At 38.1% G+C, this 15,505-nt stretch overlaps 2 protein-coding genes across 2 annotated transcripts; one reads left to right on the plus strand and one right to left on the minus strand.

Moving 5' to 3' along the window:
• Nucleotides 1-852: 852 nt before the first annotated feature.
• On the plus strand, nucleotides 853-1,926 carry LOC115994955. Its single transcript, XM_031119309.1, has 2 exons — nucleotides 853-1,175; nucleotides 1,396-1,926. Exons 1-2 carry the CDS (start codon nucleotides 1,079-1,081, stop codon nucleotides 1,515-1,517), a joined length of 219 nt encoding a protein of 72 aa, XP_030975169.1. The 5' UTR covers nucleotides 853-1,078; the 3' UTR covers nucleotides 1,518-1,926.
• A 1,242-nt stretch (nucleotides 1,927-3,168) lies between these two features.
• Nucleotides 3,169-8,765, minus strand: LOC115994954 (chromatin structure-remodeling complex protein BSH). Its single transcript, XM_031119308.1, has 10 exons — nucleotides 8,568-8,765; nucleotides 8,388-8,476; nucleotides 7,912-8,006; nucleotides 7,681-7,752; nucleotides 7,527-7,574; nucleotides 7,290-7,373; nucleotides 6,996-7,034; nucleotides 6,678-6,760; nucleotides 6,284-6,346; nucleotides 3,169-3,595 (listed from the first exon to the last, which is right to left on the minus strand). The coding sequence occupies exons 1-10, from the start codon at nucleotides 8,615-8,617 to the stop codon at nucleotides 3,496-3,498; spliced, it is 723 nt and encodes a 240-aa protein (XP_030975168.1). The 5' UTR covers nucleotides 8,618-8,765; the 3' UTR covers nucleotides 3,169-3,495.
• Between the last annotated feature and the right edge of the window lie 6,740 nt (nucleotides 8,766-15,505).

Genomic DNA, 15,505 nt, shown 5'->3' on the forward strand with positions numbered 1-15,505 from the left:
AGTTATTTGTTTTTATTTGTGTTATAAGACCATAATGCGAGAGTCTAATTCATTACATTAATGATGATGAAATGACATGATAGTTGACATTGCAAAAGGTCAAGCAAACATATGGGCTGAATAAGATTACTCTAGCTAAATCTACATGTGCCAAATCTGATGTAATTTTGAAAATTGGAAAGAAAAGTTGCTAGTGAAACAAGCACAAGCTAGATTTCAGGATGCTTTTTTGAGATGGGTAATTTTTAGGATTTTGTTAGAAGTAAAAGTCGTGTTTTATTAAATCTAACATGTGATTAATATGTCACAATTGTATGCTATGTGATTTAGTTACAAAATAATACTACTGAATCACGAATTACAATGCATGTGATTATTATAGAATGTTGTTAGAAGTAAAAGTCACGTTCTTTATTAAATCTAATATATGATTAATAAGTTACAATTATATTCTTTATTGAACAACGAACCACAATGCCGTTGGAGGTCCACGATGTGAATTGGTTTGATTATATTCTAACTCAAAAGGAAACCTTAGCTGAAAATTAAGATTGAAAACACAGCAAAGAAAATCTCAAATTAGATGGAAAAATAGACAAAAAGGGTGCGATTGAAATCATATTACTATATCCCAACGAGAAAGAGAAATAAAGGGAGTTGTGGTGTAAATGTAAAGGCAAAAAATTTTGAAAAATTGTATGGCAGAGAAGAGGTGGTATCTCCAAAATAAAGAGAAGGTAAAGGACTTCACGTGTAAGAGTTTCTGTCTTGGCTCGTGCGCCATGTGCTTGCGTACAGTAGACTACCTTTTATTGATGATGAGATAAGAAATTAGAAAAAGTAGTGATGTTCCTCTAATCTAAAGCTCATCTCACGGATCTTGCCTCTCTCTCTCTCTCTCTCTCTTTCTCTCTCTCTCTCTCTCCACTATCTTATATGTTCTTCTATTATATAAATATATAAAGCAGCCCCTTTTGCTAGCTGAGGCCTGGAGAATTTACTCGTTAAGACTTTTGAGACTCTGCAAGATAGTAAGATACACACACATTTTCCCTCTTACCTTACACACAAAATCAAAATGACTTCTTGGAAAAAAACCATCACAACCCCATTCAAAAAAGCTTGTACTTTCTTCAACCAGCAGCCCAGCAGAGACCCAAAGAAGAGCCAGCCAGGTACATTTTCTATATGTTCATAAGTCAAAATCAAGCCCACAATATTTTTTCACAACCGTTGATACAACATGCTGTTGCTGTGATTGGTGTCGAAGTGATGTTGCTCTGATCACAATACGCGATTATCAACTGTTGTGAAAAGAAGGGGGAAAATGTTGTGTTTCTAGAATTAAGAGTACATTTCATCTAATGTTTATTTATTTATTTGGGATGATTGCAGGGCAAGAGAATCGTGCGATGGATTTGCATGGTGAAGTGATGGCATGTGCTTATGAAGATGTGCAGGTGATGTGGTCTATTCTGGACAAGTCCAAGTCCTCAACCTGCAATATTACTTCTTGATATATGTATTTTACAGCCCAACAACAACAAAAACAAAAAAAAAACAAAAGCCACCAACTCAGCTTCAGCAGTCAGCAACTAGCAATAGCATATGTTGAATGATGCGCTATATAGGAGTTATGTTTTTGGTCATACTAGCACTTTATTTATTCGGATCTGGTATGCAATTGCATCATTTTGTAAATAAATGATATTCTGGGCTGACATCAATCTTCTTTAAAAATGGTAGCAAGATGAAGGAGATGCTGTTGTGATGATGAGGCATATTAGTACAATGCCCATTTGAAGCTGGTGGCACTTTTAGTTTTTTTCTTTTTTTGGGTCAAGAGGTCGTTTCTTTTAGGGAATCCCCGTGACAAATGAATATCACGGTGAGATTATTAATGGAAATTCAGTTTCTTTATTTTTATCTTTTTTTCTTATTTACAGTATTTATTAGCTTGTTATTTTCCTGATCACTTGTTGATTTTTTAGGACGACTTTTTTATGTTTTCACTAGAGTGGAAGATTTTTATTGAATGTAGGTCGGTATGTCCCCACGCTCTTGTATTGTATGTTAAAAATTAGATAAGTTTGGACAAAAGCTGCAAGTGGAAATATATTAGAAACAAAGCTCTATTATATTTATATTTATGGGCTAGACAGGCTGGTGGGTGGGGTTTACGACCTTGTTCTGTCCAAAGCTCTCTAAGACGAAGCCTATCCACCAGTCCATTAGCCAGTAACAAGTAGACATGTCATTGAGCATATGAAAAATGGTGCAAGACTTGTGTAATCTCATGTAACCTCCCTCCTATAATAGAGAATGTTAGGAATTTAACCCAATTTCTAGATCTGTGAGATGCAAATTTGTGAGAGGAAGTTACATTTAATGGTCCTATAAGATAAATTTGGATACTATAACCACAAAAAATTATACAAATTGAAATATTCACAAAATGCAAAACGAGAACAAGTACAATTATGACTGGATTGAGATCCCTAAACTCGCTCCCACAGGCACAAATCCGACCTTGAATTTTACATTTACCTAATCTACTCCCCATTCCTAAAATTCAGATACAAATACTCTTGGAGAGTAATAGTTTCTTCTTGCACATGAATAATAAACTACACAACACACTATTATTATGTGATAAGAGCGAGTATTATTCTCAAAACAGTGAGTGATAGCCCTTAATCTCAATCCCGCAGAACCCATAGTTTTGAATCAGATAGGATTGATCCCCATAAAAGACTGGACATTGCTGAAGTCTCGGGCTGGCTATGGTAATAAGAGCAAGTATTATTCTCAGAACAGTGAGTGATAGCCCTTCATCTCAATCCCGCAGAACCCATGGTTTTGGATCAGATAGGATTGATCCCCATAAAAGACTGGACATTGCTGAACTCTCGTGCTGGCTATGGATGTACATCGACGTAGATAAAGTGGACCTGTCATCATTAGCTGCATGTCCAACCTAGAAATGAGAATCCAGTTCCCTGTTTTTGGGCAAAAAGGAAACAAATATCATACAACAATATGCATCCTGTAGATATATCAATAATTCCTGACACTGACAGGTCTTTACAATAGCATATGTCTTGAAGTTGAAAGGAGAGTGTTCTCCTTTACCAAGGGCTCAATTTTATACACATTTTGCTAGCTGAGCTTAAATGGGCTTAGTACGACTTAATATTAGTAGATAGGGACTAATGTAATCCTCTAGTTGCAAATTACAATGAACGAAAACCATCAAACGAATGGATTAAATGGAACTGATAGAAACCTGCAAATCTACTGGAAACTTATCACTACAAAATTTAATCCCCGAGTTCCACTAAGTTTACAAAGTCTTTCTACAGAAAATTGAGGGAAGACTAAAACAGCAAAAGATGCACCACATTCACTATGCAAACCTAGCATTTACAAAATAATTTTGCCTCTATTTGGTCACCGAATATTCCTATCTTCTCTTGCTTAAAGTCTACATTTATGTCACCGAATATTCCTATCTTCTCTTGCTTCAAGGGCATCCACTTCCTCATTAGATAGATGATCAACGATGGGTTCATATACATCCCAGTCCTTTCTTTTCCTGAAGCATTTTGAAGCAACGGGTCAATCACATTTAAGTATGTTAAAAAAGAAAACAAAAAAAGACTGAATAAAAACATAACATCAATAAGGGTCCAACTGAAACAATGTTGGGTGAGAAAAATATTCATATACTCATAAATAAAAATATTATAAGAAAGATGATGATTGAACATATATATATATATATATATATATAATGAGAGGATTGATTGAAGATTTCCTACACAAACCACCCTCAAAAACAGACCAAGCTGTAATACAACAACAAAGCTTTAATCCCAAAATTTTGGGACAACTATGGATCCTCAACAACTATTTTAGGCAAAAAGATGCTGGAATAATAAAGCTCATTCAGGCATTTTCAACTTGGGAGGATAGTGTTGGGCAGACATGATATGCCTAGTGACTAATAAGAAAGAATTTGGTTTGCATTTGAAGCAAATGATGAGGTAATACAACATGAGTCATGAGAGATATTCACTGCTGGATAACTTGCAGAAGGCTCAAGTTTCAGCACTCAACACCTAAACCATTGGAAAGATCATTCAGGCATTTTAACTTGAGAGGATGGTATTGGGAAGACATGAAAAAATTGAATAGTGACATCTATTCTATGTAGCTAACATTGACACAACGGGACATGACATTTCTTGAAAAACTAGGACACGACACAGCAGGGATATGGAAATTAATTAATATTTTTAAAGTATATTTTATATGTTTTTAGGCATAAATTTATGTTTACTTTAGGTTTCAAAAACAAGTAACAACCATTAAAAGTTTGAAAATATATATAAAATTAATTTAAAAACAAAAGACACACTAATATTTCAACTTCAAAAATAAATAAATAATGCATGTAAATAATCTGCACAATACCATTATATCAATTAATTAAAAAATATAAATAAACAAATAAGCTCACATAATAACCTAAGTCTAACTGATTCAACTCATTAAATTTATTAATATCCAATAATAATAATAACATCAAAAAGTCACTGGTAGAAATCATGAGCAGTATAGACTAGAGTAATCTAGTCACTACTAAACTACAGAGAATTTCTCTAGTCATCAAAAAAAAAAATGCGAGACAAGTGTGAGCGAGTGAGAGAATATAAAAGCACTAAGTGAGGATCAATCACCATTGTCAGTCTCTGAAGGGGGGGGTGGGCTGTCATTGCATCACTGGTCGTTGATCTAAGGCTGGCATGTCGCAATGCAGAGAGAGAGAGAGAGAACGAGGGCTGAAAATGGAGGAAAAAAAAAAACAAGGGTATAACATCAATCAACTGTGGAAATTGTCCTGGTACTAAATGAGGATCACAGTCACTGTTGTCGGTCTCTGAAGAGGGGGGATGGGCTGTCATTGCATCACTGGTCGTTGATCTAAGGCTGGCATGTCGCAATGCAGATAGAGAGAGAGAGAGAGAGAGAGAGAGAGAGAGAGCAAGGGCTGAAAATGGAGGGAAAAAAAAGGGGTTTAACGTCAATCAACTGTGGAAACTGTCCTGGTACAAGATCTTCTCTCTTTTTTTTCTTCTTCATTTTTTTTTCAGAGAAGTGTCGCAATTGTGTCCCTGTCTTGTCCCCATTAATTTTTTTTTTTTTTTTTACCAAACACTCAAGAGACACACATGCAACTGAGTCATAAGCATGTCTGTGTTGGAGGGTCCTCTAGACATAGGATATGTGTCAGACACGGACATGCTACCCAAATTGCTGTGTCCATGCTTTCTAACATTAATTTCTAAAATGTTAGGAATGAAAGAATGAAATTGGTTTCCGAAATTAAATTGATGAGGTAGCAACAGTTAGAGATCTGCTACTGGATAACTTTACAGGAGGCTAAAGCTTCAGCACTCAAACTCCGAAACCACTGGATAGAAAGACTGCCACTTGGAACAACACCAGTCTTTAAGAAGCTTAGTTGCCTGGCTTCAAAGTGGTTTTAAGGGTTAAAAAGAGATTAGACCAAAAACATGTGATAGTGGGAAAGTAGTTAACATGGAAATGCTAGAGTCAGTTTAAGATGCAGAAAGGAGAGCCTATTTTTCTCTTTTATGAGTTCTCTTTTGTTCTTCAGGTCAGTGAACGGCTCCATGGGACAGAGCTGGAAAGCATGGAGAGGCTGCTAGAAAAGAGTGTACATTTCTAATCTTAAATGTTAAGAAGATGGCTTCAATTGAAAGTACCTTAGCAAAGAAGCCAAAATTCTTTATGTCGCTCTTCAGATTCTGGTCTTAATTTCAGAGGGGGAAAAGAGGAAAATACTGGGACTTGAATGCTGGTAGAGATATTACTGGAAGGATAAAGTCTTCGTCTGTGTAATGCCTTAGAAAAGGTATCAATACATTTTTTAAAGAGTTAAGCTTCTAGGTTGAATCCTAGGAGTCAGTCAAGTCCCTGGATGCTTCCAAAATGAGGAGCTGGCCAGATACCACTGGGCCATGAAGGCAGTATAAAAGTTGAATACACAGATTACATATACATCCTATGTCCAGAGGACCCTCCGGCCTCCACCAAGGGGAGGAGGTGACATTTGAGATAAAACTCATTGGCTAAATGTTGAATGCACTATAGTATTCAGAGTCCAACGTAACAATATGCTCAGTAAATTTTTTGGTTTTAGCAACAAAAAAAAAGAAAAAAAAAAAGCAAATTAAGTAGAAACGAATATACATACCGGACCACGCTAGATCTGTAACCAAATAGCTTCACCAGGTCCAATGCAGAACCACTTGATTTACTGTGGGAAGTTCAATAAAAAATGTTTATTAAAAAAAGAAATAGTAGTAAATAGGGAGTGTAGACTATAGTAAAAAGGCCGTACTCAAGCACAAAACTCCCACTTTTTGTGGGGTTTGGGAGAGGTGATTGGTAAGCAACCTTACACCCTTTTTTTAATGAGTTTTAGTACCAAGGAGAGAGGGAATGGTAGATTTAGACTAGTGAACTTCACTTTATGAGGCATGGTGCCCAGATGATCTGCTACCCCTTGGGTATCATAATGGTCATTCCATCTTATCTTAAAATGAGATATGATCAACATCTGAGAAACAAAGGCTGTAGACACAAACCTGGATGTAGCATGTTCAGTCCCCCGGCGACCCTTTTTGCTTATTCTGCTTTCTCTTGCTGAAGCTACACTTTGAGTTGCAATCTACAATATCAAATACAACATCAGCATAGTAATTGAACAATTCATGACATGTCATCTACACCCTATGATGCAAATGAAGCCATAAAAGAGGGGGGGGGGGGGAGAGAGAGAGAGAGAGAGAGAGTTTAGAAACTGAACCAAGATACCTAATTCATGATATATACAGCATAAGATGCAAAGTGAAGTCAAAAAGGAAGAGAGAAAGAGAGAGAGCAAACAAGCAATAAATCTTTACCTCATAAAGCTGTTCTCTGATTGCAAAGGCAATTGCAGGCTGCAAAACCAGATTTCAGGCGTTAGTATTTTCTTAGGAACTTAAAATGAGGAAGAGAGCAATGCCTACAAGCATGCAAAAATACAAAAAAAATTGAATTTCTTTTATTTCTTCTATTAGCAGTAAAGATGGGAAAATCAAAACATTTTGTCTTATGCACCTAGCAAATTCTATTCAAGATGGTAGTTAAGAACACACAAACAAGAACATATATAGAGAAAACAAATTAATGCTACAGTTGTCAGCTTTACTTACTCCAACTTCAGGGTCTTCAATGCCCAGATCTTTGCAGAAGGTTCTAGCAAACTCTTCAGGATCACTCTCAAAGTTGTTCATGTCCTGAAATATAAAAAATTTCAAAAGCACTCAAACCTGGAATCCTTGCGTACATGGATATTGCATAAAAGATAAAAAGAATGGATATCCATCAACGCTAAACATAAAGTTGAGTGTTTCGAGTTATATGATGCAATGACTATTCTTTAACCTTACCCACAAAAACTGGTCCTTTATAAGAGTATGATTAACTCGAAGATCAAGCTGGGAAGAAAGCACCAAGAATTCTGTATTAATAACCAAATAGGCAAGAGAGCTGAAAAAATGAGGAAAGGCAGGAAGCACACAGGAGATGTTAAGTAAGATATACCTTAATTGGAACTATCTTCTCCCCAGAGTACATATCCTGTCCTTCATACGATCGAAACTCTGCTAGCTGTGTCTGATAAGCAAAGGCCAATAGTTAATATGCATGATATAGCAGGAGGAACTTTAACTTCTGGTGAAAGTAATTAAAGCAGTAGAATGTATACAAATCATTCTAAGTAAGAAACAAAGGCCACCCTAACAAGTGAATGTACAGCAATGTGAATTCATTTACTTGAATGGATGAAGCAATCTGTGCTATGAATGCTGGAGGGAGCTTCAAATCTTTGACTGTCCTTTTCGCAAACACCACGACCTCTGAATCGGGGTCTATATATAACATTCACAAAACATGTAATCATACTATTGAAAAAATATAAAACCATACTCAAATTAAAATCTCTCAGAACAATAGCTACATACTACATACATATGCATATACACATAACAAATATGACATATTTAACTCTACAAGCGTGAAGTCCCAGTGAAATTGATCTCTTTTAGCAATTGCCCACATAATTTTATTATATGTGCTTACTTTTAAAAAAAAAAAAAAAAATGACAAGTGAAGAAAATTAAGTGTTGGGTATAATTCAGGGATGCAAAAGCAGAAGTGATGGTTAACATTAAAAAAACACACACATATATATACGCAAAAAGAAAAAAATACCAGTGGTAAAGAAAAGGAATGGAAATTGTGAGAAATACCAGAAGGGTTCCAAGTAAAAGCATCTTTGAATCTCTGGCCGTCAATTTCAATGTCCAATCGAATCGGTACCAAATTCGCCGAAGTTGGCCTGCCTCATCAAAATTCCGAATAAATATATATATATTTTACAAAAAAGAAAGAAACCCAAAAGAGAAGAAGAAGAAGAAGAGATGACGTACATCCTGAACTTGACGGGAGCTTTAGAGAAAGACAACGCCGGTGCTTTCATTTGAATTTTCGGACAAACTAACAAAAATCAGCAGTTATCAACTCAAACACTGTTCTAAGTGTTCACAAGTGTTTACTTTACTGTTTACTCTTCTCTTCCCACTTCACTATCTTCTTCTATACTTTGGGTTTCTTCTTCGATTCGATAAAATTACTACCAATTAAATGTCAGTTTTACCCCCTCTCCGCCCTCCTTTTATTTTTGCTTCTTTCTTGGGCCCCTATCATACCCAATAGCTAACTACATGCCAATAAGTCAGCCCAAATCTCACGGCCCATATTAATGCAATGCTGATTTGATTGCTGAATCAACCAACCTCCTCATCATCAGCTTACAAGTAACAAGGCCCTTTCTATTCTTATTAGGAAAAATGCTAAAATAAATTTTTTTTTTTTAAATTTTTTATTTATTTTACAAACTATTTAAATTACTGATGTGGTGAGTAATTATTGAGAAGTAAGAGTATTAGTATCATGTGTGCCAAATGCCAAAATTTTGGCATTTGGCACACCAAACACCAATATCATTGCTTCATGAGGTGTTTTAAATCTCAAAATTTTTTGAGACATGCTACAATACCGTTCTAATTATTAAACAACACTGTAGCAAAATCTCAAAATGTTTAATACTTTCATATTCAATGTGGGCTTGGCCAACTATGGAAAAAGATTTTTATTTTCTTTTCTTAATTGGTCTTCTCTCTCCTCTCTAGTCTCCATCTCTCTTGTTGCTCCCTATTTCTTTCTCACTCTCATTTTTTTTATCTCTCACTCTCTTCCTCTCTTGTCCCCACTCTACTCTGCCAACTTCAAGCCGCTGTCATGCCACCGATCTTGCCTAGAGTCGTCGCCCACTAATCTTGCATGGAGCTGCTGATCTCTCTCTCTCTCTCTCTCGGTGGTTGTGACAGTGTTTCTAATGGTGGTTAGTTGTTTTGATTGTTGGTAGTTGGCTAATTTTGGTTGATGGTAGTGGGTGTGAGATTTGGGATGGGCTTAAATGTGTTGTTTTTGTGGCTATGGATGGGTCTCACTAGTGCCACTGCCGATATTGGTTATGGTGGTTGATGTTGTGGTGTTTTTTTTTTGGTGTAGGGGTTGATATTGGTTGTAGTGTTTGTTTGAGTTGTTGTTGTTCTTTTTTTTTTTGTAGCAGTGGCTGATATTGGTGGTCGGTGGTTGATTTTGTGGGGGTAGTTAGTGGTTGTGGGCTGTGGCAGTTGATCTGTGGGTGTGGGTGGTGGAGGATTTTGTGTGTGTGTATATATATATTTGTAAAAGTTTTTTTAGATTATTTTAATGTGTTGGATATATTATTTTAATGTGTTGAAGGAAAAAATAGAATATTTGATGTATAGGGTATTGTAAATTGGTGTGTTAAAATAGAAAAAGTATGATTTTATGTGTGAAAATGGCATTTGAGATAGAAGAGCTGATGAGACTGCTCTAAAAAAAGCGATGTCAATTTTGGGCCCAAATAAGAACCTGTAAGCATTTACCATGTCAATAATTTGTAAAAAAATTTGTGTACATAGTATTACTCTTCTTATTATATGATTCATCATATTTCTAAGCAATTTTAATCATTTATGGTGATAGTATTAATGTAATTTTTATTTAATAATTCAATAGTTACTATAGGAAGATCGAATTTGAATCTTTAATGTCTCTATTGAAATAAAAGATGTCAATTAAGTTGCAATGCACGACACTCGACTAATATTATTGTTTTATGTGCTATTGCTACAACTCTGGGCTAGTATTGTATTATTTGCTAATTAATGTACTCCACCTACGTACAAAAATAGAATTAATGTATCCTTTTCTATCCACTTGATGAGTCATATCCTTGATTAATTAATTATAAATACTAGTTGTAGGGTCACAATTTGGAGCCCAAGCCCAACAAGTATGGGGTTTTGGTCCAAGGAGTCCAGAAACAATAAATTTGTAGAGAGTGGGCTATAGAACTAGGCTTTAACGAAGTATATTCTAGCTAAAGATAAAAAATCTCCTTCACGTCAATAGATTTCTGGTCCGAGAAGACGCATGGAATGAACACGGGTCACTGTTCATAGACTATGGCTCTTGCACCGTTCTTCTGTTCTAACTTTCTTTTTTCTCCGTCCCCTTCTTCATGGGGACTCCCCTTTCTTATATAATCTTCTTGAAGTCATCAGGGCCTTATACTTGTTGATCATCTGGACCCTCACTTGAGTGTCTGTCCCATCGAACATCCCCCCCATCTTTCTATGAGTTGTGGTAGCCAAGGCAGTACTGTTCACAGGTCCTCTCCACATTAATGCGGCCAGAAAAGTAGTTACGATACATTTAATGTGGCAACTGCAGCCTCTCCTTGGACACCCAATGTTTCCTTCCTTCACACGGGCCCATGGGACTCATCCTTGTTACTAATGCCCGTTGGGGAGGTCCTTTTAGCAGGCAGAGTGCATGCCTGAGCCATATTTGTTACATCCGAGGAAACATTTCTCCTCGGACCACCTTCTAAACATCTTCAGGCCCACAAGAATTGGGCCGGGAACCCTTTTGGCACCCACGTCTTCTCCTCAGACATGGTCGAATTTCCCATACGGGGCCCAAGGCCCATTGTATGATCTTGGGCCCTTGCCCCTACACTAGTCGCAGACCCGCGCATTGCACGTGATAATTTTTTAGGTAAAATAATATTTTAGTCCCTTGATTTTATAATTTTTTTAAAATAGTTTTATCATATTTTTCATAATCTTGTCTATAACTTTTTTTTACCATTATCATATATTTATTGGTTAATAATTTGCATAACATTGACATTAAATAAGATGATGAACTATTCATTAGATTTTTTTAAGTCATGGTGTAAGAAGATTATGATTATTTATATATATATATATATATATATATATAAAAGGTTAAATGAAATGTCAAAAAATGAGATTATAAAATTTTCCAACTTTATTTCTAATATATTTTCTAAATTATTGAAGAACATCTCATTTTTAGTTATGATAGGAAATATAGTTTCCCTAGTTAGAGTTTTATTAGTTTTAAGTTTAAATTTTGTATTATTATATTTAATTGTTGATTATTGATTTTGTAAGGACTCAATTTGTAATGATCCCAAACTGGTATTGGGTTCATACGTTAAAAGTCCAAACAATAAAATTTGTAGAGTGTGGGTGTCCAAGAACTAGGTTAACTCTAAAAGAAAAACGATTAAACCTCACGTTTATAGATAGATTAGCACTGATATAGCAATTAGTTTTTCTTTGAAACAAGTTCAGCTCTTTTGTTCTTAAGGCTTTCTTCTGAGTATTCTTTGTTTTTTTGATATTCCGATCCCTTTTCCTCAATGCTTTCCTTCATGTTATATATTGTCCTCTTCATATCATCTTCACCACACACGTGTAAGTTGGGTTCAGGGGATCTCTTTCTGTCCCATCTAACACATTCTGGAACCTCCAACTAGCAACTGTAAGGCTGCTTCATCACTATTCAGGCATCACCTCCACATTAATGCGGCCAGAGAGTTGGTTGAGAGGCAATTAATGCAGAGGCAGCTGTTGTTATAGATATTTGTTTGCCTTTTTCTTTCTTACCCTTGGTCTTATATCCCACTTTTAGTGGTAACGTAGCTCCAAAGTACGTTTGTAACAAGGTGGCGTTTTGGTCGTCCTCGGACTCATATTACCGAGAAGGATTTTGTCCTCAAACGAATACTGAACTTGATGGTGTCATAAATAATCCCAAGTCCATAACTCGTCCATATGTCTCGTCCAACGAAAGAAGCTACAATAGGCGGTGGAAATTGTAAGCGTACTGGCGAACCTCGTCCATACATGGACGAGCGATACCTCATGAGATCTACTTATCATTTATGAACGTCAAGCCTTCCAAGATGATCTCGTCCATCTTCCACTAAAAATGGACGAGATCATCCTAGAGGTCTCGTCCATCCTTACTATGGATGGACGAGTTCATCGGCCCGTCCGAGCTAGGTAACTTCCACAGCGGTTATGGAAGTTACTCCCAATTCTCCGGACTCCTCGACATTGGGAACGGTTACTAAACAGATAACCATTCCACACACACTATATAAAGCTTCTTCGATGAAGGGTAAGGGCATTCAGACACTTTCACTTTTGAGAGAACATTTCTTCGTTATAGAGAGTTCAAAGTAACTAACTTAATCATCGGAGGATTTTTGGCCGGTCCCCACCGGTCCCCTCTGATTCTGTGTCCTTTGTGTTACAGGAAATAGCCCAAAGATCAACGTTCGAGTCCTGTCAACCCACTGATAAAGAGGGAATCATCAGTTGGCGCCGTCTGTGGGAAGGAATTGTTTCGCAGTTTACTTCTCCGTGACAAAGGGTTTGATGGTTCGGACTAGATCAAGGGCTACTAGCCCAGGCCATCAGGGAAGCAGCAACCCGCATCGTGATCGCCAGTCTGCACCGGTCATGCAGTCATCTGCCCAACATGCACAATCAATGGCAGACGCTATGGCGGAGTTGACTCGCCAAAACCAAGAATTACGAATGGAGATTAATATGAGGAGGCAAACACATGAAGAACGTGAAGGTGGACAAACAGAGAGTCATGGCGGAAGAGACAATACCGAAATTGGAAACCAGTTTAGAGGCACCACTTCACGAACGGTACCACACTTGAAGGAAGAAATGGACCAAATGAAGAGAGTTATGGAGGAGATGAAGGAAAGTATGAAAAGGGCGAATCCGATAGAAGATTTGGTTCACAGGACTGATTCTCCCTTTATGGCTTCCATCAACGGTCACCCCCTACCATCAAAGTTCAAGTTGCCTTCACTGGATTCATATGATGGAACACGTGACCCGTTTGATCACATAGCCACTTTCAAGACCACCATGCATCTTCAAGGGGTGCCTGATGAGATAATGTGTAGAGCCTTCCCTACCACCCTTAAAGGTTCAGCGCGAGTTTGGTTTAGCAAAATACCTCCAAATTCGGTGAGTTCTTTTGAAGAGTTGAGTAAGTTGTTTGTTAACAATTTCATTGGAGGACAAAGGCACAAGCGTTCCTCGTCCAGTTTGTTGACAATAGAGCAGGGAGAGAAAGAGAGCCTTCGGTCATTTATCACCCGTTTTAACAGAGAAGCTCTCAGTGTGGATGAAGCAGATGATAAGCTTCTACTGGCAGCCTTCCACAACGGGATGAATTCGGATCTGTTTATACACAAGCTCTATGAAAAAGAGCCACAGTCCATGGCCGAACTCGTCCATTCGGCTCAGAATTTTATGAATGCAGAAGATGCAATCATCGCTAAGAAGAGGAAGAGGTCCGAGAGAATGGATGCAAATCCCAGTCGTCATCACGAGCAAGGCACTCGTCCAAAGAAGGGATGGACGAAGGAAAGGAGAGATCGAGAAAGTAAGAAGCCAGGCCCTCCAGTACGGAACCAGCAGTATACCCCTTTAAACACCCCACTTGAGCAAGTCCTTATGCAAATCAAGGATGATCCTTCGCTGAAGTGGCCGGAGAAACTGAAGGGTGATCCCAACAAGCGCAACAGGAACAAGTACTGTCGCTTTCATAGGGATCATGGTCATAACACGGACGAGTGTTTTGACTTGAAGCAACAAATTGAAAATCTCATAAGGCAAGGGAAGTTGAGGGGTTTCCTTGGACGAGACCAGAGGGACGAGAAACAGAAGGGAAAGATGGAAGATTCATCGCGACCACCACTCGGGGAGATAAGAGTCATCATTGGGGGAAGTTCAACTGGCCGGTCGTCCAAGTCCAAGAAAGCATACTTGAAGGTAGTACAGAACGTCCAGCTTACCGGACGATCACCGAGAGCAAGGTCTATGGACGAGCAGGCAATCACTTTCACGGACGAGGATGCTGACAGAATTCATCACCCTCATGATGATGCCCTCGTCATCTCCCTACTAATTGCAAACTACACAACCAGAAGAGTGCTTGTGGACAATGGAAGCTCAGCAGACATTTTATACTATCCAGCTTTTCAGCAGATGAGATTAGGACGAGACCAGCTCCGTCCAGTGAACTCCCCCCTAGTAGGTTTTGGTGGGATGAAGGTGCAACCAGTGGGTACCATTTCCTTATCCGTGGTAGTGGGGGCATATCCACAACAACTTACCAAGGACGTCAACTTCCTTGTGGTAGATTGTCCATCCTCCTACAATGCCATCATTGGAAGACCAACTTTGAATAGCTGGAAAGCTGTTACCTCCACTTACCATTTATCAGTCAAGTTTCCAATGGAATATGGGGTAGGACAGGTACAAGGTGACCAACTGGCAGCAAGAGAATGTTACTTGGCCATGCTGGCCATGGATGAACAAGTTCAAGCAATGAATATTGAAGAAAAGAAGGTTGTAGCAGAGCCTACTGAAGCATTGGAAGATATTTCCTTGGATGAAGTTAACCCTGAGAGGTGTACCAGGGTTGGAGCAGATTTAGAAGAGAAGATTAAAAAGGACCTCGTCCAATTTTTGAAGAAAAACATCGATGTGTTCGCGTGGAGTCACGAGGATATGCCGGGTATAGACCCTAGTGTCATTACCCACCGTTTGAATGTATGTCCTTCCTCTAAGCCTGTGCGGCAAAAGAAGAGGGTGTTTGCCCCTGAGAGAGATAGTGCAATCAAGGACGAGGTCCAGAAGCTGATGGTAGCAAAGTTCATTCGGGAAGTGTATTACCCGGATTGGTTGGCCAATGTAGTAATGGTCAAAAAAGCGAATGGCAAGTGGAGAATGTGCGTGGACTTCACTGATCTGAACAAGGCTTGCCCCAAGGATAGCTACCCGCTACCGCGCATTGACCAGTTAGTAGACTCAACTGCAGGACACAAATTGCTTAGCTTCATGGATGCCTTTTCAGGATACAA

The sequence above is a fragment of the Quercus lobata genome, chromosome 6 (genome assembly GCF_001633185.2).
Source record: "Quercus lobata isolate SW786 chromosome 6, ValleyOak3.0 Primary Assembly, whole genome shotgun sequence".
NCBI lineage: Eukaryota > Viridiplantae > Streptophyta > Magnoliopsida > Fagales > Fagaceae > Quercus > Quercus lobata.

What these genes read in the sequence shown, in the direction of transcription:
- LOC115994955 (XM_031119309.1), top strand. Translation starts at nt 1,079, where the DNA reads ATGACTTCTTGGAAAAAAACCATCACAACCCCATTCAAAAAAGCTTGT. An exon ending in CCCAAAGAAGAGCCAGCCAG is followed by an intron (nt 1,176 to 1,395) that starts GTACATTTTCTA and finishes GGATGATTGCAG; the next exon opens with GGCAAGAGAATCGTGCGATG.
- LOC115994954 (XM_031119308.1), bottom strand. Translation starts at nt 8,617, where the DNA reads ATGAAAGCACCGGCGTTGTCTTTCTCTAAAGCTCCCGTCAAGTTCAGG. An exon ending in GCTCCCGTCAAGTTCAGGAT is followed by an intron (nt 8,477 to 8,567) that starts GTACGTCATCTC and finishes TTGATGAGGCAG; the next exon opens with GCCAACTTCGGCGAATTTGG. An exon ending in TAAAGGACCAGTTTTTGTGG is followed by an intron (nt 7,374 to 7,526) that starts GTAAGGTTAAAG and finishes TTTATATTTCAG; the next exon opens with GACATGAACAACTTTGAGAG.